Source organism: Myotis daubentonii, chromosome 5, assembly GCF_963259705.1.
Source record: "Myotis daubentonii chromosome 5, mMyoDau2.1, whole genome shotgun sequence".
NCBI lineage: Eukaryota > Metazoa > Chordata > Mammalia > Chiroptera > Vespertilionidae > Myotis > Myotis daubentonii.
The window spans coordinates 20,719,510-20,741,203 of record NC_081844.1 but is presented as its reverse complement, the minus strand read 5'-3'; the positions used below and the strand labels follow the sequence as shown (position 1 = coordinate 20,741,203).

At 54.4% G+C, this 21,694-nt stretch overlaps 2 protein-coding genes across 4 annotated transcripts in view; one reads left to right on the top strand and one right to left on the bottom strand.

The window, feature by feature from the left end:
* The window catches only part of C5H19orf44 (chromosome 5 C19orf44 homolog), a 21,562-nt gene extending 17,185 nt beyond the window's left edge, over window positions 1-4,377 (top strand). The window contains exons 8-9 of the mRNA XM_059696346.1: window positions 1,123-1,204; window positions 3,807-4,377. Coding sequence (XP_059552329.1) covers window positions 1,123-1,194 — 72 coding nt within the window. The 3' untranslated portion in view covers window positions 1,195-1,204; window positions 3,807-4,377. The remainder of the gene's footprint in view (window positions 1-1,122; window positions 1,205-3,806) is intronic.
* Window positions 1,663-21,694, bottom strand: CHERP (calcium homeostasis endoplasmic reticulum protein). Of its 3 annotated transcripts, none has more exons than XM_059696345.1 (17): window positions 20,541-21,694; window positions 20,058-20,231; window positions 16,063-16,247; window positions 14,683-14,820; window positions 14,264-14,415; window positions 12,598-12,742; window positions 12,415-12,504; window positions 10,939-11,197; window positions 10,028-10,203; window positions 8,226-8,661; window positions 6,619-6,857; window positions 5,671-5,804; window positions 4,878-4,964; window positions 4,077-4,226; window positions 3,869-3,985; window positions 3,344-3,387; window positions 1,663-3,084 (listed from the first exon to the last, which is right to left on the bottom strand). In XM_059696345.1, exons 1-17 carry the CDS (start codon window positions 20,563-20,565, stop codon window positions 2,891-2,893), a joined length of 2,745 nt encoding a protein of 914 aa, XP_059552328.1. In that variant the 5' UTR covers window positions 20,566-21,694; the 3' UTR covers window positions 1,663-2,890. The 3 variants fall into 3 exon arrangements, with proteins under 3 accessions (XP_059552328.1, XP_059552326.1, XP_059552327.1); XM_059696343.1 differs by having other exon boundaries at window positions 3,344-3,438; window positions 20,541-21,690; XM_059696344.1 differs by having other exon boundaries at window positions 3,344-3,438; window positions 12,598-12,709; window positions 20,541-21,686.

The window sequence follows — 21,694 nt, the reverse complement described above, 5'->3', positions numbered from 1 at the left end:
GTAATATGTGTCATGTTATAATACACAATATATAAAATACATTACAATGTACTAGGTATATTAATATATTACATGTATACTTCTTTATAGGAATAGAATGTTATATGATCTATTCTGTATGATTTTAAAAATAATTTTATCTACCGATATTTCAGTATGTATTTCTAAAAAATAAGGACTTTTAAAAAATAGTCACAGTACCATTATCATACCAACACCCAGTTAACTTTATAGTGTTTGAAATCCAGGGTTCAGATTTCCGCTTATAAAAGTTGAACATGTTCCTATTTTTTTAAAAAATATCTTTATTGATTTCAGAGAGGAAGAGAGAGGGAGACAGAGTCAGAAACATTAATCATGAGAATCACTGATTGGTTGCCTCCCACACACCCCACACTGGGGATCAAGCCCACAACCCGGGCCGTGCCCTGACCCAAATCGAACCATGACCTGGTTCATAGGTTGATGCTCAACCACTGAGCCATGCTGGCCCAGCCGTGCCTATTTTTTCATTAGGATCCAGACACAGTCCATGCATCAGGATGCCTTCTGTCTATTTAGCCTCCTAACCTGGAAAAGTGGTTCTCAGCCTTGAGCAGTGTAGCACCCAAAGTCGGTGACTACCCAGGTTGTTAGTGGCACGGTAGCCCACTGGGGACCCACTTTAAGAACCACTGCTCTACTCCCCCTCCCCGCCATCTCTTCTGTTAGAGAAAACAGGTTGTTTGTCAGACAGTCTCCCACATTCCGGACTTCGCTGGTTGCACCCTGTGGGATCCCTTTTGTTCCTCTGTTGGACGTCCATCAGTTGACTGGACGTAGGTGGTGATCTGACCACGTTGCTGTCCATAGCCTACCATGGCTCCTCGCTGCCTGCTCTGGGCCCGTGTCCTGAGAAGGGCACCCAGCCCTCCTTCCTTCCTGACAGCAGTCACCCGTCCTTTCAGACTCAGTCAGCCAGGGCTCATCTCTCCTTGGTTCCCACAGCGATATCACATGGCATCTGTCATGTTTTGGTCAGCGTGACCAGGAACTGCTGGGGACGGGCACTGTCTTCAGCACCCGAAGCCCCAGTAGGCTGAGGCGTGGTGGTGACATGTCCGTCTGTCCTCTGCTCCACAGTACATCAGGCACCACAGACCCGCCCCACTGACCATGGAGGACGCTCTGAGGGAGGTGAAGGAGGAGCTCTGAGCACCACCAGGTAAGGCTTGGCTTGTGGTTCCAACAAGCTGGTCTAGTATTTCAGGCGCAACACATTAGTGTCCAGGGGACATTTACTGTGGGAGGGGGCAGGTGGCACCTAGGATGCACCCGAATGCTTTCCCCTCCCAGCACCCAAGGACAGACCATAGACCAGTGGAAATGGAACCCGGGTGACTTTACCACGCATAGCCACAGAGGCTGCCGGCTTGTCTGGAGCCCCGGGGAACGGCTCCACCTGTGCCGGCACTGGCCTCCTAATGAGCTGAGGTCGATGGGGATGAGAGTCCCATTTACTAACGAGGACACAGGGGCAGGGGTCCATCCCGGGGACCTTGGTGTGAGACACCAGGCAGAGCTTCTGACCTGAGCCCACAACTCAGTCCACACTCAGACACCCCTCCCCTCCTCCCTTCTGAGCCTGAGCACACTTCTGCGCTCCACACACCGAGAAAAAGGTCTTTATGAAAAAGTCTTTATTTGAAGGCAAAACAGTAAAACCCACAAGAAATTGTTAACAGCACGTGTTTATGCTTTATATCCTGAATCAGACACATTTAAACAATTCACAGCTACAGGAAACCTAGAACAAAATCAAATATTTTATCACATCAGGTTGAAAAGTTGGAGGATTTTGCATCTTATCGAAAAGAATTTTTTGAAAATGTTTCTGTACAAATAAACGGCACCACACCCCGCTGCCTGAAGATATTAAGTGCAGCTGATCCCAGTGTGGCCCCGGTGGCTCCCTCCAGGCCTCACCTCCTTGTGGTTGCAGGGGGGTGGGTGGGAAAAGGAAGTGACAGAGCAGGAGGCATGGCCTGTGGCTCCTCCCCACACTGGGTCTGAATGGACTATTGCACGCAAGTGCTGGTGTCGGGGTTCTTCTAAATGAAAAACACAAGTAGACATTAAGGGCACAGATCCCCCCGGGGACCATTCTGTGACCAGAAGATGTCTCAGATCCATCTTCTTAGGTCCTTTTCTTTCTGGAAATAACAGCAAATGGCTAACGTTTTAAAAAAAATTCAACTTAACTAAAATAACTAAGGGCCAGTATGTCTTGGAGGAATCAAGTTTCAAATTATCGCACTGGGGATCATCTTCGATCAACATGTTTTTAAAAACTAAACCATTTGGAGTAAAAATGAAAACCCTGTTTAATGTTGCAAATCAAGGTTTTGTTTTTCCTTTGTTAAAGAGTGAGCAGTACTAGCGCCTGGCCTGAGCCTTGTCACGACGTAAGTGGGAGGTGCAGGTTGCAGAGCTGGGCCGCTGCACCCCTAGTCCGGCACCTGGCGTGCTCGCCCAAGGCCTCCTCCACACGCGCTTGCTGATTTAAGCGGAGACTCGCATCTGACTGGGAAGAGACGAGAAATCCCTTCCTACAGGTGGCAAGGACTCTTGTCCAGGGGGTGAGGCTCATGTTTCTTGCTTCACTGTCCAGGGAATGAGTGCAGGGTGTCCTCATGTGAATCTTTCTTCTACGTGAAAGCTGGTTTGCCGGTGGGGCCTGTGCCTCCCGCAGTAGAGCATGGCACTGGTCACTGGGTATGCTATGGCTATCCTCTTCTGTAGCTCCCCAACAATGGAGGCTGTGTGAGAACCGAGAGGTCCCTACCATCCAATAAGCCAGGAAGGTCCCACTTGCCAAGCTGCCGGCGGATGGCATAGCTCCTCACCACACCTACTTGCACTCGTCCCTGGCCTTCATGCGGGCGATGAAGGAGTAGCTCTTGTTCCTGCGGTAGTTCTCGTAGGGGTCGTCCAGGGCCACACCCACACCCTTGTACTGGTCCCACTTATCCCGCACGTCCCCCCCCTTGATGGGGTCCTGGATCCCTTGCTCTTTCACGCCGAGGCCACCAGATCCACTCCAGCCTTAGGAAGAAAGAGGGGTGAGTGGTTACGACCTACAAAAACTGCAATCTGGTGCCTTTACCCTGACACAAAGTTAAGTAGGAATGCATTTGGGGAGGTGAGTAACATGCATAAATGCTGTTTATAAACACACAGCTGGTAAAGAATGCCCAGCAGGCTCACCCTCTTTCAAAGACAGGGTGGTGAGCTGGGACTTCCTCTGACGCCATCATCCCCAACCTCAAAATCCCAGAGCAAGCTGTTCCTCCCGGAACCTTACCCATTTTCACCAGCATCTGATGTCCTTTGTTCTCTTCCCCAAGCCTGGAGTCAGGTATAGGAGGTGCTGAATTAGAACCTAGACCAGCTGAGGAACTAAAATTAAGACAGGTTACATCTTTTAAAAATGAGTAGGTATATTTATTGGAATGAAAACTTAGAATATTACAGGGTGTGGCATATGAGAACAGTCACAGTGCAGGATGGACACACACACACTTGTGTCTCTATTATTCTTCATCCTCTTCACAAGCCTGATAACGGGAACTAGGTGATTGCCCCGCTTCACACTGTGCAGCAAGGGTCACACCAAGCCCCTAAAATGGTTAGAAACAGCCCAGCCCCCACCATGTGAGATAAGGAAGTGCCACTGTCACTGCGTTAATGCTTGGGTGTCCCTGAGGCCCTGTGCCAGCAGGGGCCAGCGGGAGCATGTCTTCTAAATGACATTTCAACATTCACAGCAAAGCCTCAGAGGTTCCAGCGCCACCAGCAGGGCACTGGACAGTTAAGACAGAAATCTTACGGCGGAGTGGGGCTCCTGGACCGCGACCGACGTCTCCTGCCTGGGGAGTATGACTTGGACCTGGAGCGGGAGCGGGACCTTGAGCGGCTTCTTGAGGAGCGGGATCGGCTACGGCTCCTGTTGGGGCAAAGTTGTGGGGGAGAGCCCAGCGGGTCAGCTGGGAGCCTCGAAGCCTCAGGCTCAGTCCCCGAGAGGTGGTACTGCCTACCTGGAGTGGGAGCGGGAGTAGGAGCGGGAACGGGAGCAGGAGCGTGACCGTGACCTGGAGTACGAGCCAGACGACTTGGAAGACCTCGAGTTGGAGCGAGAGGAGGAGCGCCCTCGGCTTTTGGACCTGCTCCGAGACCGCGAGGGTCCGCTGCAGGGAGAGGCTGGTGAGCTGGAGCTGGCACCTCCCAGCTCCCACACAGGCTGAGCCTGCCACCCCCACCCGATTTCAAATGGCCCCATGCCATTCACACCACGGTGTCACTTTCCTAAACAGCTCGGTGAATACAGACCAAAGCCAACTTCTCTTGTGCTGGTGTTTTAACTCAGGCTTGTGGGAAGGGCTCCTAGCACTTTTAACATAGGGGCCAGACCAGGGGTGGGCAAACTTTATGACTCAGGGCCACAATGGGTTCTTAAACTGGACCGGAGGGCCGGAACAAAAGCATGGATGGAGTGTTTGTGTGAACTAATATAAATTCAAAGTAAACATCATTACATAAAAGGGTACGGTCTTTTTTTTTTTTTTTTAGTTTTATTCATTTCAAATGGGCCGGATCCGGCCCGCGGGCCGTAGTTTGCCCACGGCTGGGCTAGACCCAAGAGCCAGGCTGAGGCTAGACCTGACTTTGTCTATGATTGGGGGTGATATCGTATGTTTTATGACATTAGGTGTTGGGGGCATGATACAACATGTTAGGGTGTGACAGGACAGTGTGTCTCGTTCACTCTAAGCCAATTCATGACAAGATTAGCCAGGGAGGCATGATGACTCCATACAAGTCAGCAGGGACGCCCTTACCTGTTCCTCTTTTCCTGGCCTTTCCGCCGTCGGGCCCGCATTTTTGCTCGGAAGAACTCGTAGAGGCCATTCTGCTCCCAGCCTTCGCTGTAAGACGGGCAATGTGACCACACGTGACCACAACAGCCTCCTTCCCGAAGGGCACTGGGAAATCTCATCAGGAGGGAGGAGGCTACCTCCTACCCACAAGCCGCCCCCCCCTCCCTCCTCCACTCGGGATGCGGCCCAAGTGCCACCACAGACAGCACTGGAGCTGTCATTTCCACGGGACGCCCTTTCTCAGGTGAGGAAGCAGGCTGAGGTCGGGACACCTGCTGGGAGGTGGACTGGGCTTATACCTGACACCCCCGGCTCTCGGCCCCTCTGAACTGCAGTGGAAAGACAGAGCTGAGGGTCTTAGGGCCTGTGGTATTTGTAACTGGGAACCTGTGCCTGGCACAGGAAAGGAAGCAATGTCAACGGGCTGGTGATAAGGACTTTGGGGGAGGGTATCCTGAAAGGGACCCATGACAAAGCCTGGATGTGCAGCAAGACAATGAGTCCCAAACAGAGAAGCCTTTCATCAAGGGCCGCTGTGTGACACATACCACCCATAGTCAGGAGAGAAACGGACCCTATAATGCCATTTCTCTTAGAGACACCACACTCCTCACCTGGGCCTCACACCATGCTGGGTAGAAGGTATGGATGGTAAGAGTCTTGTGAAGCAAACTTGGGGGAAGACAGGTTGGGAGATGGGATAGACTCCCCTCCCATCACTGGCCCCACCGCTGGGTCTCCCCAGGCCCCGTACCTGTTCCTCGGCCTGTCATGGGAAGGAGGGCTGTAAAAGGCCTCCACGGCCGCCAGCAGCCTCTCACTGGGTGGCATGGGAGGGGGAAGGCGGATGTCTTTAGGGTCCAAAGGCTTGTACTCGTGATCTTCTAGCTGCAGTGGAGAACACAGTTGTCACCACATCTTGCCGGAGCCCCCATCAGGCCCCCCCAGGAGACAGGGCCTGGTTTGGGTTAGGGTTGTCCTGGGCATCAGAGTGCTCACCCAGCCCTCGCTGGAAGGCCCACCCTCTTTGAGGCTGATAAAAGCCACAGAATTCTTTCTCCAAAAAAATGACCACAGAAGACATGGCCTTTAGGAAAGGAAACAGAAAGAGCCCTGGTTCACTCACAGACACGCTGTGAATCCCAGATGCTCTGCCTGCAGGTGCCACCCTGTGCCCTGACTTCCTACCCAGAGCTCTGTTATCTCCCTTGAGGGCCCTCCCACAATCAGGAGCCTTAGCCCAGCCCAGGAGCTGGCTCATCCGCTGGTCCCTCTGCCTGTCCCAGCCCCTTGCTCACCTCACCCCTCACATGCATTCCCAGGTTCCATGAAGGCACACCTCAGCGGTTGCCCCTTTCCTGAAAAACCTTTCTGCTGTCAACCCCTGGACAAGGTGGCTTCCAAAAACCATTAGTAAGAGGACCTGTGCCTCATGCCCAACCCAGCCTGCCCCAAGTGGCACCAAACTCATAGCACCAGAAAGATGCAGAGGGATCAGGGGACACGGGCCTCACGGACTCAGGTGCATTCCCACAGACTGGCTTGGTCGAGGTCGCTGGGGAGTGGGAAATGGGGGAAGTGGCCTGGGGAAGCAGTTCTGTAGCCTACGGGGAATTAGTTTCATCTATGAACCTTTCACGTGGAGGCAGAGGCACTGGCCCGAGCATGTCCCACTAAGCGTGGCACTCACCACGGAGCTCACCTTCACAAGGGGGGCCATTAGCCCGGCGGGGAGATCGAAGTAGGGAACGTTGGGGACCAGACTGGGGTCATCATGGTTGATGTGGGGAGGGCCCTGTCGCCGCATGTGGGGCGGTTGCCCGTTGAAGCCATGGGGAGGAGGGCCAAAGTCGGGGTGCTGGGGTCCCCCCCAGGGCGGGTGCTCATTGATCCCAGGATGTGGCATGCGATGGCCAGGGTGATGGTGAGGGGGTCCCATCTCTGCAAAACAGAAACTTCTCTCAGGCTCACAGGGAATTTATGAGCCAGGCGGCACCAAGGAGCTCAGAGAAGAGCAAGGATGCCAACACCCACTTTCTGAGCAGCCCTTCCATCACCTCCTCTCCCACTGCTTCACTCACTGCTCAGGCAATGCAGCAAGAGGGGAGGAGGAGAGGCTCGAAGGGGGCTGGCACCCACAGCAGCACCTGATGGACCTCATAGGTTAAAGAAGGAACCACAGGGAAATCACAGCACCTTCTAACAGCAATGTTATGGGCTAAATTGTATCTCCTCCCCACCCCTGACCCCTGCATTCACCACCACCAGTCCTAACTCTCCCTCTGAAGAGATAATTAAAAAGAAGTCATATGGGTGGGCCCTGATTCAATATGACTTATAAGATTAGGACACAGACAGGTAGAAAGAGACAATCATGTAAGGACACAGGGAGAAGGTAGCCATCTACACGTCGAGGAGAGAGACATTAGAGGAAACTAACCTTGTTTCTAGACTGGGAAACAGTACCTGTTGTTGGAGCCACCCAATCTGTGGGACTGTCAGGCCACCCCAGGATGTTAACACAAACAGTACACAAGCTAAGTGATCTCCTAGCTGAATTTATAACCAATGGAGGGTTTTAAGGTAGAGGCAGTAATACAGTAAGAATAAAATTCTTTTAAGCCCAGCTGGTGTGGCTCAGTGGCTGAACATCGATTTCATGAACCAGGAGGTCACAGTTGGATTCCCAGTCAGAGCACATGCCTGGGTTGTGGGCTCCATCCCTAGTTGGGGATGTGCAAGACACAGCCAATCGCTGATTTTCTCTCATCATTGATGTTTCTCTCTCTCTCTCCCTTCCTCTCTCTGAAATCAATAAAAACATATTTAAAATTTTATTTTAAAAAGAGAAAGTGAAAAATAAAGACTCTGAAAAACAACAATAATCAAGTAGGAAAGCTGATGAAAACTGTTGAGACAAGGACCGGGAAACCAATACTGTGACAGCAGTGTGGGCCCTGGACTCGGCGCCTGTTGCTATGGGCACTTGGGGGTTACTTCTCCTTTTGGAATCTATCTGCCCTTCTCTGCAGGACAGACAGTGCCCTATTCCTAGGAGGAGGGACCAAAGTGTCACCCCTCTACTGCTTGGTGTGTGGTCTATTCTCCTCTGTCATCCCATGACCCTCTGCCTATGACCTAGCCTCGGGGCACAATAGGGGCACACCAAAGATCAAGAGCAGTGCCATCAGCCTGCTCAGGAGAACAATCTGTCAGGTGCCTCCTCCAGGCAGGCAACCTGGACTTCTCCAGGAACCAGGGGCAGGAGAGGGCTGTGTGTACTGGGCCTCAAACATGCAAAACACTTACCAGCAGGGAAGTCCCCCTGAGGGTAGTCAAAGCGGTGAGGATAGGGGGGCCGCTCGAAGGGGTGCCTCGGGGGAAAGTCATCCTGCATGAAGCGGGGTGGGAAGCGGTTGAAGTTGTGGGGGTGTGGTGGCTGGTTGAACTGTGGGTGCTGCTGGTGGGGTGGGAAGGGCCCGCGGAAGTGTGGTGGCCGCTGCATGCGGAAGGGCGGCTCTCGCTGGCCACCACCCCAGGGCGGCTGCTCGTGCTGGCTGTTCCAGGGGCCCTCGAACTGACTGTTCCAGTTGGGGTCGGGCTGGCTGTTCCAGGGTGCGTCGCGCTGGCCGTTCCAGCCGGGGTCCCCACGCTGCTCACCCCACATGCCCTCATGGCTGTTGTTCCAAGGTGGGCAGTGGGGTGGCCCACCCTGGTGGTGTGGGTAGGGGGGCTGCTCAGGAGGCTGTGAGACAAAGAGCAGATGTTAGCCCTCTCCAGGCCCATCCAGCCTCCGCACTGCCCGGTGCTGCACGCTGATGGTCTGCTGGGCGTTGCCCTGGGCAGGCCAAGGTGCTTTGTTTACTCTGCTGTGCAGAATGGGTGCTTGACTCTGTTTACAGTGGGTGCAGTGGTATCTGCCCTACCACTGGTCCCTCGTGTCCATGCTGATAACCTGACTCCCAAGTTTCTGCTCCCCGTCATGGCTGAGGCCTTCTCTGGGTCCTCATACAGGACTTTCTAGAGGCCCCACATACAGGGAATCGGAACACCCCCTTGCCGAGCCCCCTCGTGGACAGCACAGAGGTGCCTCCCCCACTGCATCCAGAGTCTGCGTAGTGGCTGAGCCCCAGAGGCCACCCACCCCGAATCAGCCCTTTCATAACTTCCCTCGACCCTGTGCTATTCTCCTGGGACATCTCCCACTGAACTACTTGCCCTCAGTCCTATTTCAGGGTCTGCTCCTAGGTCCGACCCAGAAAACTTGTTTCTGAAGGCTGAAGACATGAGCTCCAGCTGCTGCTCTGAAGACTTAAAGTTGGACTGCAACCCAAACTCAGAGCCAGGGAGGATGGGTCCAATGAGGCCAATCAGAGAGCCCATCTCTAGGGTCATGGTTGGTTAGCTCCACTGACCATTACCACCAGAGACTGGCCCAGGCCACCATATCCGCAGAAGCCAGAAAGCCAAACTTTAAATATGGCAATCATTTCAAAACGTGTAAGATGCCTCATGGGCAGGCCAGGCCAAGTGCACTGCCAGTCCATGGCATCTATGGACTGTCGACCGAGGGCACACCCTTGGTGAGGGGACCCTGTTGTCGTGAACCTCCTAGTGCTGCTATGCTGGATGAGATGACCCTTGCCCTTGCCTAGAAGTTTCTCACCCCAAGGAAACGGGAGGAAGTGACCAATAGCTCAGCCCCAGAATACGCTGCCTGACACTTGTGACCTCTTTTAAAAGCACCATGTTCTCTCCAGGGTGACAAGGTGTTGACACTTTGCTATTCAAACGAGTCAAAACAAGGGAAGGAAAGGGAGCACCCTCCTGTGCTGTGTGGGATTTCCCTGCACTCCCTGGAAAACGGGGACCTGTTACTGACAATCCCAAATGATCAAAGCACCAGAGGAGGCAAGGCCTGCCTTTCTTGCTTCACCTAATCCCAGTACCATGGGAAGATGGGGCTATCGTACCCTCTCCCCAAGACCCTGCTGCAGAGCTTCCAGTCTCCCAGCAAGGGCTAAAAGCCCCTCACCTACAGAGGCTGCCCGCCACCCTGGCCGTCAGTCTCGTTAGGCCCAAGCACGCTCACCTGCCCCGGAAAGAAATACCTGCTGTTGACCCCAAGGAGCAACGGGGTGAGGCTGGTCAAACCATGGCGGTTTGTTAGGTGGGATCTGGTCGTGGGGCCCCGGGCCCCGGGGGCCGGTGGCTGCAGGGTCCTGGACCCCTCCTGAGGCGTCATATTCAGAGGAGCCGGGCATTTGGATGGGAGGCTTGCTGTCATCTGGAGCCAGGCAAGAAGGCAGTTAGTGGAGGCCACAGCAGCAGGAGGTGCCACCCAAAACGGTCATCAGCGGACACCCGGGCAGCCCAGATTGGGCTTCATTTCCTGATAAATCCTCACTTCATGACCCAAGGAAAACTGCTGGGAAGGCAGCAGGACACACACTTCTGTTCTGAAAGCTTTACAGGAAGTACCGTACTCCTACCAGGTTGACCTGAGTTTGCTGAAGAATTTTTACCTGCTGAATTTTATTACCTACTCTGTATCTCATTCAAGTCTCACTTCCTCCCATTTGATGTTACATTATTAGGCTTCTTCAGTGTTAAACCATCCTTATGCATTCCTGGAACATGTCCTTTTTGGTCATAATATATTTTAAAGATACTTGGCTGGTTTTAATTTGCTAAGATTTTGTTTAGTATTTCTGCATCTTTATTCAGAAGTGACAATGGATTATATTTGTAATTCTTGTTCTGTCCTTGCCCAACTGGTGAGAAAGTTATCTTGGTCTTGGAAAATGATTTGGGCAGCTTTCCTCTTTGCCTGTTCTCTGGGACAGTTTATAAAGGAGAACTGAGTTGTAAAAGTTTTATTACGTTTAAATGTGAAACTCTTCAGCCTGCTGCTTTAAACTGATTAGAATCTGGCCCGAGACTCCGAAACTAGAGCCCTTCTCTGGGGGGAAGCTGCTTGCTGGGACCAGCCCCCAAGAGTGGGTGCAGGGGGGCCACATACCAGGCTGGGTGGTGGGCGGGATGGCTGGGGCGGGCGTAGGGGCTGGCGGTGGGGCAGGTGGTGGTGGGGTGGCCTTGACTTCAGCTTCTATTTGTGGCATCTGGATCTGCTGCTGCTGCTGTTGCTGCTGCTGCTGCTGCTGCTGTTGGGCCAGGCTGTTGACAAACTCCTCATGCTGCGTCTTGAGGGTCTGGATCTGCTGCTGGAAGGCCAGCTGCACTGGCTGGACCACCGAGGAGTACTCATTGATAAGCGTTGCCTGGTAGAAAGAGGGCGGGGGCACTCAGTGCTCGAGCCTCAGGGCCCACCCCTTCCAGAGCAGCATGGGGTCAAATGCTAGGAAAGCACTGGGAAGTCGGGGTGCTGCCAGGGGCAGTGAGGCCCAGCTGGCAGGTGATGTCATGTAAACCGATCAACTTGGTCTTGACAACCAGACCACCTATCTAGCCAAAATCTTAGTGATGTGCAGTGCAGTTTAGAATTCCCTGATGATGGAATCAGGCAATGATAGCTGTGGCCGCCTAGGGCACACAGACTTTAAATGTACATCACCGGCAAATATTCTGAGACATGCTCATGGGCTGTGCGTGCTTGCTGCCTGGCTTTGAATAAATCGCCACCTCCCTGAGCCTCAATTGTTCTCATCTGCAAAATGGGACAACGTTGGGGCCAACTTCTGAAGATTTCAGGGAGAAGTCAGCATATAACACATGGAAAGGGACTAGTATGGTAGAGGCTTAGTAAACACTAGCTATCACGTTTACTAAGCTGAACTCAGGAGGAAAAAAAAACAGCCTTAACTGTTGTATAGCAATACAAGTCCATTTTTATTTAACATAAGAAAAAGTGGGTAAAATGTAGAGAAAGTATGAAAGGCACTTTCCTCATTTGTTTCTGAGCATGAGAGCCAGTCCCCTGTGGAGAAGATGGCATTTAGGACCATCACCGAGGGAGGCAGCCTGCACAGAGCTCCTGACATTCAGCCAGGCCTTCCAGCCTGGGAGAAGGGGTGTGAGCTGTGCTTTTTATTCCAGAAGCTGCGCATAGGGCAGTGATGCTGGTACCATGGTAGCACTGGCTGCACAAGGTGATGGCCACAGCAGCCTAGACTACCTGGGGTCTCCTCACCTTCCCATCGTGTGAATGCGGGCCTGGAGGACCAGTGCAAACAAGCCAATGACACCCTGAGAACAGGGCCTACATTGGGAAACTCGGTCACAAGCGCACCAGGAAGCCTCCCTGGGAGGGTTCCCTCCTTTCTGTGCACGGGACAGGGCCCCCCAAGGGTGCTGCTCAGACCCCGGCCTTCAACACTCACTAGAGGCCCACCAGGGCGCCCAGTTTAGAAAATGCCATCTGGGTTCTGAGGCCACCATTCCATCGGCTGTTCCCAGCCCAGGTGGGCCCCGACTTCTGGAAGCTGCTGGGTGGTGTCACCCTGGCCCCGCGTGTAGTTCGGGAGGTGGTGGCACTCACCTGGTACTGGCCGAGCCCCAGGGCCGGGCTCTGCAACTGCTGGATGATGGAGTCGTCAAAGTAGCCGTTCTTCTCCCAGAGCTGCAGGAGCTGGACGTGGGAGGATGAGCAATCACGTCAGGGAGAAACAGCTTGCCCCACCCCCTACCCACCTTACTCTACCCTCCGGGCTGCACCACGTACCCGGGCAATCTTTTGCTGCTTGTCCTCCTCCACGGCCAAGAAGCTGGTGCAGTAGATGGGCACCACAACCTTCTGCAGGGCGGCCAGCAGCTCCCTGGCCTGCTTGCGCTGGCTGTGAGGGAGAGACCTTCCGCGCGTCAGGGCCCTGGGGCGGGACCCGGCCACGCGCCCGTTACCATCGTGGCTCCAGCCATAGCACCCTCTGCCTTCTCAGGGAACGGGCCCCCAACCCGGCTGGGACGAGGGCTGGGCTCCCCACAGCATCTGTGCTGGCGCTTGGGCCCCACTGACCGACAGCAGTGGGAGGAGGGAAAACACAGGGTGGGGACCTTCAGAGCAATGCCTGTCACTCTGATCTCCTTGTTAGTAAAATCATCCTTCCCTCCTGGCATGACGGACACAGAGCCTGTGAGAATCCCAATGTCCACAAAGGACAGGCTAGAGCTGTTGTGGCTCAGGGCCTTGTCTATGTGGTCTTGCTCAGCATTGTGATCCCACGGGCACAAAAACCTGACTTGGGCCCCGTGTTTCAGGAGGCAGAGGGAGTGTGCCAAGTGTGCCTGGCATTGGGGACCTGCCCCCACATCCTTCGGGGGGCACTCTAAGGATAACTGGGTGTGGAGGTCCCTGCAGCTACACACTGAGGTGGCATGGGGCCCCCAGTGTGGCAGTGAGCCTAGATGGCATAAGGCAAGTGGCTGGAACCCCTCCCAACACCAAGTTCAACAGAGAGAGCTCACAGACTGGAGCAAGTGCCTGGAGTAGGGAAGTGGGTCATGGGAGGGAGAGCAGTCCAGGCGGAGGACAGGTAGGACAGGGCTGTCTCTGCAGAGCTGCCTGGAGTCAGAAGAGGAGTGAATAAAGCAGGAAGGCAGGGAAAGTCCCAGGCGGCTGCTTATTTCCCCACATGCGCAATAAGGGGATGATGATGTCGGGGGTGGCTGAGTGTGGCGCGAGGAGGGCAGGGGCCCAGGATATACATGTGGTGGAAGACAGGGCAGGGCAAAGGACTGAGAGGGACAGGTCAGTTTCTGCTGCCCTTATGGGCACCATGCCCTTCAGCTGGCCAAGCTCAAAGCCAAACATGGCAGCCACACACCGCCTTACTAGCACTGCTTCCTTCAGCCTGTCTCCTCCCGGGGCCTGTCTTGGCCCAGGCATCTGGTTCCTTAAGTTAACCTTTGTCATAAGGCCCCCAAAAGGCAGTGCAGAGGTAACCACTGGCCTGGGGAGGGCTGTGGGGGTGGGGATTTGTCTTGGTGGGCTGGGACATAGGGTCCGCAAGGGGAACCCATCATCAAGGACCCTGAAGCAGGGCAGAGTCAGCTGACTGAGGGTGTGTAATGTGTACCACTGACGCGGAGCTGCCATCAACAGAGAGATACCGAAAGATACCAGAATTTGCCCTGAATGAGGAGTGAAGGAACTGTGGCCCTAGGTGAGGTGGGGATGGGGATCCAGGGATAGGCTGAGGTGTGTGTGTGTGTGTGGGGGGGGGGGGGGTGGAGGCGGGAAGAGGAGGAGCTTGTGGCATAGATGACCCTCTCCCAGGGTCCCTGGACAAATGACCCACATCCTGAGACCAGCCAAGTTACTGAGTGAAGTGCAGCGGCCACAAGAGGGCCAGAAGAAGAGGGAAGGCAAGCGGGGCCCGAGAGGCCCTTACCAGTGGTGCAGCACGTCATTGATCAGGTAGATGAGGTGCAGCCGCAGCTCAAAGTGCGCCCCATCAGCTGTGATGCGGTTCCGGAGGTGGCCGGCCATTAGCTCACAGTGCGGAGGGGACTTCGCGTTGCTGAACATCCAGTTCTTCCCGGCCTGCAACAGACAGAGCAATGGGTGAGCAGAGTTGGGCAGGTGCCCAGGGAGGTCAGGGCACAGCCGAGGGTGTGGAGCCCAAGGGCTCGGCCACATGCTGCAGCCTCTGCCTGCCTTCCCCTTCTCTTGGAGGTGCTCAAGGGGGAAGGGCAAGAGTAGATGGGGCATCGCTACGGCAGCCCTGGCCCAGAGGCTTTGGTGGGCTCTCACCTGTCAGGAGCACTAGGTTCTGGGAGCACTGAGCCCACCCGGCCCCACTGCCCTCACCGAGATGGCATCTTTGGTGCACGTGTCAATGATCGGCTGCAGCAGGTTGTCGAACTCGTTCATGTCCAGCTGGGTCTCCTCCAGGAGCTTCTGCATCTGCTGCTCCACCGCATGGGCCACGGCCGCCGTCACCTGCTCCTGGGAGGCCAGGTGGGACCAAGACTGCCCATCAATGTCCCACCACAGCAGCAGAAGGCCCTGTCCCTCACATCCACAGCCTCACACCCACAGGAGCAGTCCCGGCCACGGCAGGCAGAGGTTAGAGCAGTGATGGAGAACCTATGACACGCGAACTCATTTTTTTGGTTGATTTTTCTTTGTTAAATGGCATTTAAATATATAAAATAAATATCAAAAATATAAGGCTTTGTTTTACTATGAATGCAAATATCAAAAAATTTCTGTATGTGACACGGCACCAAAGTTAGGGTTTTTCAAAATGCTGGCACGCCGAGCTCAAAAGGTTCGCCATCACTGGGTTAGAGCAAGATGAGACGGAACCACAGGTGACAGATGGAATGATTAAGACCCAGAGGAACAGGGGACCTCTGCAGGCTAGTTAAACACAAAAAGAAAGTGGACAGACAGCACAGAGAGGGCTTATGAAAGGTCACTAGTCAGGATAAAGGAGAGCAACCAAAGAATGGAAAATTAAAACAGGATAGCAGTTTCATCGTTAGCCTGGCAAACTGAGAGACTGCTGAAATCTGGGACTTCTGTGGGGACAGGCAGTCCGATCAGGGCTGGCTGAGGCTGGACCACCCATCCTATGAGAGGCTCCAGCCAGAAACTGAGGGTGAGTGATCCGGCATGTTTTGTTGTCAGCAATATGACAGTGACCTTAAATATAGTAATAAAACAGGGGCTGGTGTTTCAGATGCCTTATTTTTTTTTTATTCATCTCATTTTCCATGTGATTCATCGTACTATATTTGGCAAAAAGTATTAGAACTGTAATGGACCAGGACAGAAGGGTCCTTCCCTCAACAGCTTGGAGTGACCTGGCTAGCACGAACTGGTGCCAATGGCACCAAAGGCCACATGGTATTCTGTTACACAATTTCTAACGTGTAGTCCCACTCATAGGTGTCCACTCCAGTAAACAGCTTGGGTAATGATTTCACTGGAATGAGAAGTAACCTCTGTCCAGAGGGACTGGGCTAAACACGCCATGGGTAGTGGCAGCACTGTCCACAGCACTGATGCTTGGTAATGGGTCCTCCTGATAGCTATTTGTGAGTCCTAATGTACAGATGCAAAAACTGAGGCACAGGGGTGAGCTCCAGAGACCACCTGAGGACAAAAAGGGGAAAGAGGAGGGCCCTAGGCCTACTCAGGGCTGATGGGAGTGGGAGGGAAGAGGAGGAGCAGGCCCCATACCTGTCTGAGGGCAAGCAGGTGCTGCTCCTGCTGCTGCAGGTTCCACTGGCTCTGCTGGATGAGCTCATCCATTGACGGGGCTCCCTGGGCGGGTGGGATGGGTGCAGCAGGGGCTAACGGGGGCTGTGTGAGGGGTGGCAGCGCTGCGGCTGGCTCCAGCTCTGGGGCCTGCTGCTTGCAGATGACTGGCAGAAGAGGAGAAAAGGTGCCCCAGTGAGAAGGTGGCTGGGGTCTAGGTGTCTCCTTGGCTGCCTCTTGGGCAGCCCTCAGCTACAGGGGCTCCCCTCTCTACACTTACCATCCACAAGAGGACTTCTGCACTGTGCTGCAGCCACACTCCCTGCCTCTGCCACACCACCACCAAAGTCTGCCAGGCTCCTCACGCTCAGCCTGGCTCTCCCACTCCTCTCATTCCCCCAGAGCCTAGAACCAGCCCCTTTCCCGTGTCCCATCCACCACCTTCCACCTTTGTACCAGTCCTCTCCTTGGAGATCTCAGGACTGTAACCCTGCTACTCCTTCCAACACTGTCTGTCTTGCCCAGTGTCCTCTGGCACAGACCAAGCTAGAGCCCATCCCCCTTCACCCTCCCCTCCTCACCAAGGCCTAAACTGAAGCTAAACCCAGGCCAAAGCTCTGCCCCCACGAGCATCTCTCTGCTACCATCCCTAATATACTCTTTACTTTCAGGTCATCAGAGCCACCTGACGCCCAGCCAGGGAGCCCAAAATAAGAGCAGGCAGCACCCCTGAGCACATGCTGTGGCCCATCACCACGTGCCCCTTGATTTCCTTATTCCGACTCTGTTTGGGGAAAGGGACTCCTCGGAGTCAATCGAGGTTGAGCCAGGGTGAGACGACCATCCTACTGGTAGGAGACTGGGTCAGGTGGGTGTGTGCCCGAATGTGGCCAGATGAGAAGAGATAGACATTTGGGTGGTGGGATGTGGGGGGTTTTGCTGGGAAGGGTCGCTGAACAAAATGATCTCCCCATCGGCCACTGGGTCTTGTCTGGTCTGAACATGACGACCCACTGCTGGAACCCTGCTGAGTCCCATCCCAAGGGGACCTGGCCTTTGGACAAAGTCAGGCAGACAGAACAGATGGTGCTGTCCAGGGCCCATCTCGGGACACTCAGTCACTTCTTAGATCTGGTTGAGCCTTCTGGTGTTGACACCCTCGGGGACATCCTCCTCCACTTCCCAGAGACATTTCTTCAGTAAATCTGTTCTCTCGCTCTCATTTCTTCATGTTCTCCCTCTTTCTGGCTCCTTCCCAGACGCCCCAAAATATACCTGTCTCTGTCTTAAAAAACTTTCCCTTAATCGCATGCCCCTCATCTCAACAATTTCACAGCCAAGATTCCGTTTCAGTTCATCTCTCCTTTATCTTACTTGCCCAGGGAAAGTCTGGCTCTGTTCACCCAGCCCAACCCCTATCCCCACAGCCCTGGGGGACATCCTTATTCAGCCTGATGGCCCTGTCACAGGCCCCTGCCTCACTCAGTCCGTGTGGCCCCTTCCTCTTTCTCTCTGACCCTTAACTGCTGGGATGCCAGGGCTGTCTTCTCTCTGAAACCCCTAGGGGAACGCAATTACAATCAGCATACCGTAATTCCTAACTCTATCATGTTCACCCGGGATTCCTTGAGCTCTGGACCTAATTACAGCTCGAACAGCCCATAGCTTTCCACAGGCATGCATATCCTCTTGCCCCATGCTCCACCCCACCAAGCCCTACTCCTGATCTCTGTGGCTGGCATGGCTATGCCCATATACCCAAGCCAGAGCCTAGAAGGCACAAACCCCCGTCTTTCCTTTGCACCTCACACTGATAAGTTAACCCGTGCTGTCATCAGCTTCCTAGATCACATTCTGGTCTGTTTGTGTCCCTGCTGTCACTGCCACAACTCTGCTGTCACCGGCATCACCCTTGAAACTGGTCTCCGAGTCCAGTCCGGTCCCCTCCACCTGGCAATATAGCGATGCTGCTCAAAGTGTGGTCTGAGGAGCAGTCAGGTGAAAGATTACACAAATACAGAAATGGTGAAGTACTTGACGCTTTTATGGCTCACATTTTTACTCTATTTTGCAAAGGTATATTCTCTACAACAGAATTTTAAAAAAACAAAAACTGGTCCTTCAACAGAGTTTGCAAAACGCCATTCTAGAACAGTTCTGGGCTCCAGTCCTTACAATGACTAACCCTGCTCCACAACACAGACCTGAAACCAACCCTTCAAGAGACCCCAAAGCTCCTAGGTCCTTGGCAAGCCAGCCCTCCCTACTCTGCACCCTCACTTTGAGCCACTCCGAGAACCCCTCCTCCGGGCTTCAGCCACCTTGAGCTCTTGTCCCCTCCACTCCCTAGTCCCTCCTAAGGCAGTTTCCTCTGCCTGAACACTTTTCTCTCTTCAGTTTCCATCTGGCTAACTCTATGCATTCTTCAATCACAGCTAGATATTGTTACCTGCACAATACACTTCATGAGCCCCAATCTTCCCCTGCTAAAAGCACCCTTCCTTCCTGGGTTATGGCACCAAGTCACCAAGCAGCTCTGGATTGCTAACCCCACAGGGCAGGGTGAGTGAGCTCCCCTTGCAAGGGAAGCGGCTCTCACTCCTGGTCACTCCAGCCAAAGCACTGTCCTCCCCTTGCCCCCCCTACCTGGTTATGTCAAAAATATCCATCTGGTGCCCTAGTTCATGGATTCGACTCCTTAACCCCAGGAACCCCCCAGGCTGAGTCCCTCAGGCTCAACCCACTGATCTAATTCAGACCTTACCATCAAATGCTCCTGTTCACTACCTGCTGGCCTCACTGGTTCCAGCCTCCACTCCTGCTCCCTCCAGCTTGGCCACGCTGGTCATACGAACCTGACCCATCACTCCTTTGTTTCAAACTCTCTCGTGACGTCACACTTTCTGTAGCAGGGGTTTTAAACTGGTGTGCAGGGGCTACGGAGTAACTGCTCCAGGGACATGTAAGCACACACAACATTTTGCCTACAATTTCAGGAAGCTGATCTCCCTCATCCCCATCTCAACTATAACTATGCACAAGAACCCCTGAACTGAGGGTGAAAACCCCAACATTCCCCTGGCATTTCCACTCCAGACCAAATGCTTCCCCCCTCCACACATGTTCTGTGCTCCAGCCGTGCTGGGCCTCTCATGGTTTCTTCCATGGATACCCAAACACACCAAGCTTGTTCAAGCAATTGCACCTTAGCAGTTTCTTACAAATTCTTTGTTGAACGCTACTGTGTAGTATGTATTAGGGCACAAGAATGACCCAAAACAAAGTCTGGTGCTTGTAGTCCAGGGAACATTCAGCTTTCAATGCCCATCAACTTGAGCAATCCTCTACTCATTCAAATGTATTCAGAAGCTAGGTAATCATTACTGGACAAAACTGACGTAGGACCTTACCACCTGGAGGCTAGTTGTTATTCAAAGGCCAGCTGTGATTTCTAACTCCATCTTAAATCCTCTGAGGGCAGGACCAGAATCCTGAGGTCCAACTCAGTGAACACTGTAAACCTCTGCAAAGAACTAAAACCCAACGGGACAATACTTTTTGATTTGGACTGTAAGCAACCGAAATGCACAAAAACCTTGCTGGACCCAGGAAGAGCCCACAAAGGGAGCTGAACAGTGGCTCAAAACAGAGTCCCAGTCCAGCCTCTATCACTGCCTTCCTGGAAAACACTGAAGCAATCACTACTTCTGCTGACCCCAGTCATCACGTTTGCAAAAACAATAGAAAAATCCCTGATCTCGAGCCCAGAAGGTGGATCCATAACCTCCTTCCCCATTACGCTCGGACCCAGCAACCACCTGCTGCAGGCCTGGGCGCAACGGAAGGGATCGTGAAGGCCTAGCTCCCACAATTTGAAAGAGCATGCGACCCAAAAGAAGGCGGTTTGTGGCGGAGCCTGCACTGGTATCAGAGAAAGAAATCGCTCCAGGGTGCGACCAGAGCTGGAGAGGACTCACGCTGCTGCTGTTCCAGCGCTAGCTTGCACTTGTAGTAACTGTAGAAGTCGCCTCCGAACAGAAACGAGAATTTGGGGTTGTCCTTCTGCTTCTCCATCGTCATCTTCTCAAACTCGGGCCCGTTGCGAGCCACGAACTGGGCCAGTTTGTCGATGACATTTCGAAGCTCCTGGTCTGGAGAACGGAGAAAAGGCCACGCGGGGCGTCAGCGAGGACCGCCCAAATCCGGGGGCCCCGGCGCACCAGCCGCCGTCCGCCAGGTCGGGATCTCTAGGGGTGGGCCCCGCAGAGGCCGCCCTTGTACGGGTCCTGGTAGGGGCCACAAGCGCGCCGGGAATGCGGAGACCCGCGGGAGAGGCCGCAGGCGAACCCGGGAGGCCGAGCCCCGCCCCCTCCTAGGCCCGGGGACCTCAGGAGGCTGGGTAGGCCAACAGGGGATCCGGGGGAGAGAGAAACGGTCCCTAAACTCGCGCTGGGCCTCACCGTCGGGTGGCAGCGGCATCTCCATGGCTCCTGCCGCCGGGAACGACCTCCGGTGCCTCTCGATCCCCCACCAGCGCCGTCTGTGGAAGCCGGCAGGAAGTGGCGCGAGGGAGCCGTTTACGGCGGGCCTCGTGGGCTGCTTCCGTCCGTCACTTACGGCCGTCGCCGGGAAACCCCGGAAGTGAGGGCGGGAGGCAGGCGGGAAGAAGCCGCGTGAGGCCGAGCGCGCGGGAGGGGTTCGCGGTGCGCAGACGCAGGGGCTCTTTTGCGCTTGCGCGGAGGGGCCTCTGTCTCCCGCCGCCCCAGAACCGCTGGGTCAGCCGGCAGTGCCGGCCGTTATCTGTGGCAGGGGCTGTCTGCTGGCTTTGTTGCAGCCCGGGGGCCCGGTGGGGCACGTCTCCGCGGGGCAAGAGGGCTGGGGAGTGCTTGTCTGGGTCAGGGCCTGTGTTGTATTGTCGGGGGAGCGGCAGTGAAGAGACTGCGAGGCGAGGTGAGTGCGGGAGGCTCCCAGGCCAGCCCCGCGGTGGAAACAGAACCCGGAGTCGCCGGGCTCGGTGAGGATGGAACTGGGCTGAGTGAGATTCCAAAGATCCTCCCGCTCGGCTTCTGTCGCCGCACCCAGCACTGCGGTAAGGAAGACTTGGCGGCGGGAACTTGCCACTCCCGCTGGCCTCAGCCGGCGTGGCTTCCGCGTCGTGGAGCGCCCGCGGCCGACCTCCGGCGACTCGCTTGCAAGACTGCGCGCCTTCCTGAAAGGAGCAGTGATGTAACTTCTAACACGAGTGTGGACGTTAAGAGACGTCCAAACCTGTAGGGAGTTTTTGTGAGTTTATTCGCGCCAAACTGACAGTTGCGGGGGAGCAAAATCTCAAGGAATTGAGAAGGTGCTCTGGAGAATGGCAGCTGAGCAGCTGATTTTATACATTAAAATAAAAGGAGGAGCGGCCCGGAGGGTTACATGCAGTCCCCTGGTGGTAGGTTAAGGGAGTTGGAGGAAACAAAGCGGGGAGATAATCTGGGACTGGATAAAAAGGCAAAATAGAGAAACATGTACTTTTGCCTTCGCGGGCACGGGATAGTTAGCATGTACAGCACGTAGAGATGGTGTGTGGGGAACAAGGTAACATGGAGGGGTTCTTGCCCTGTGGGGTCCA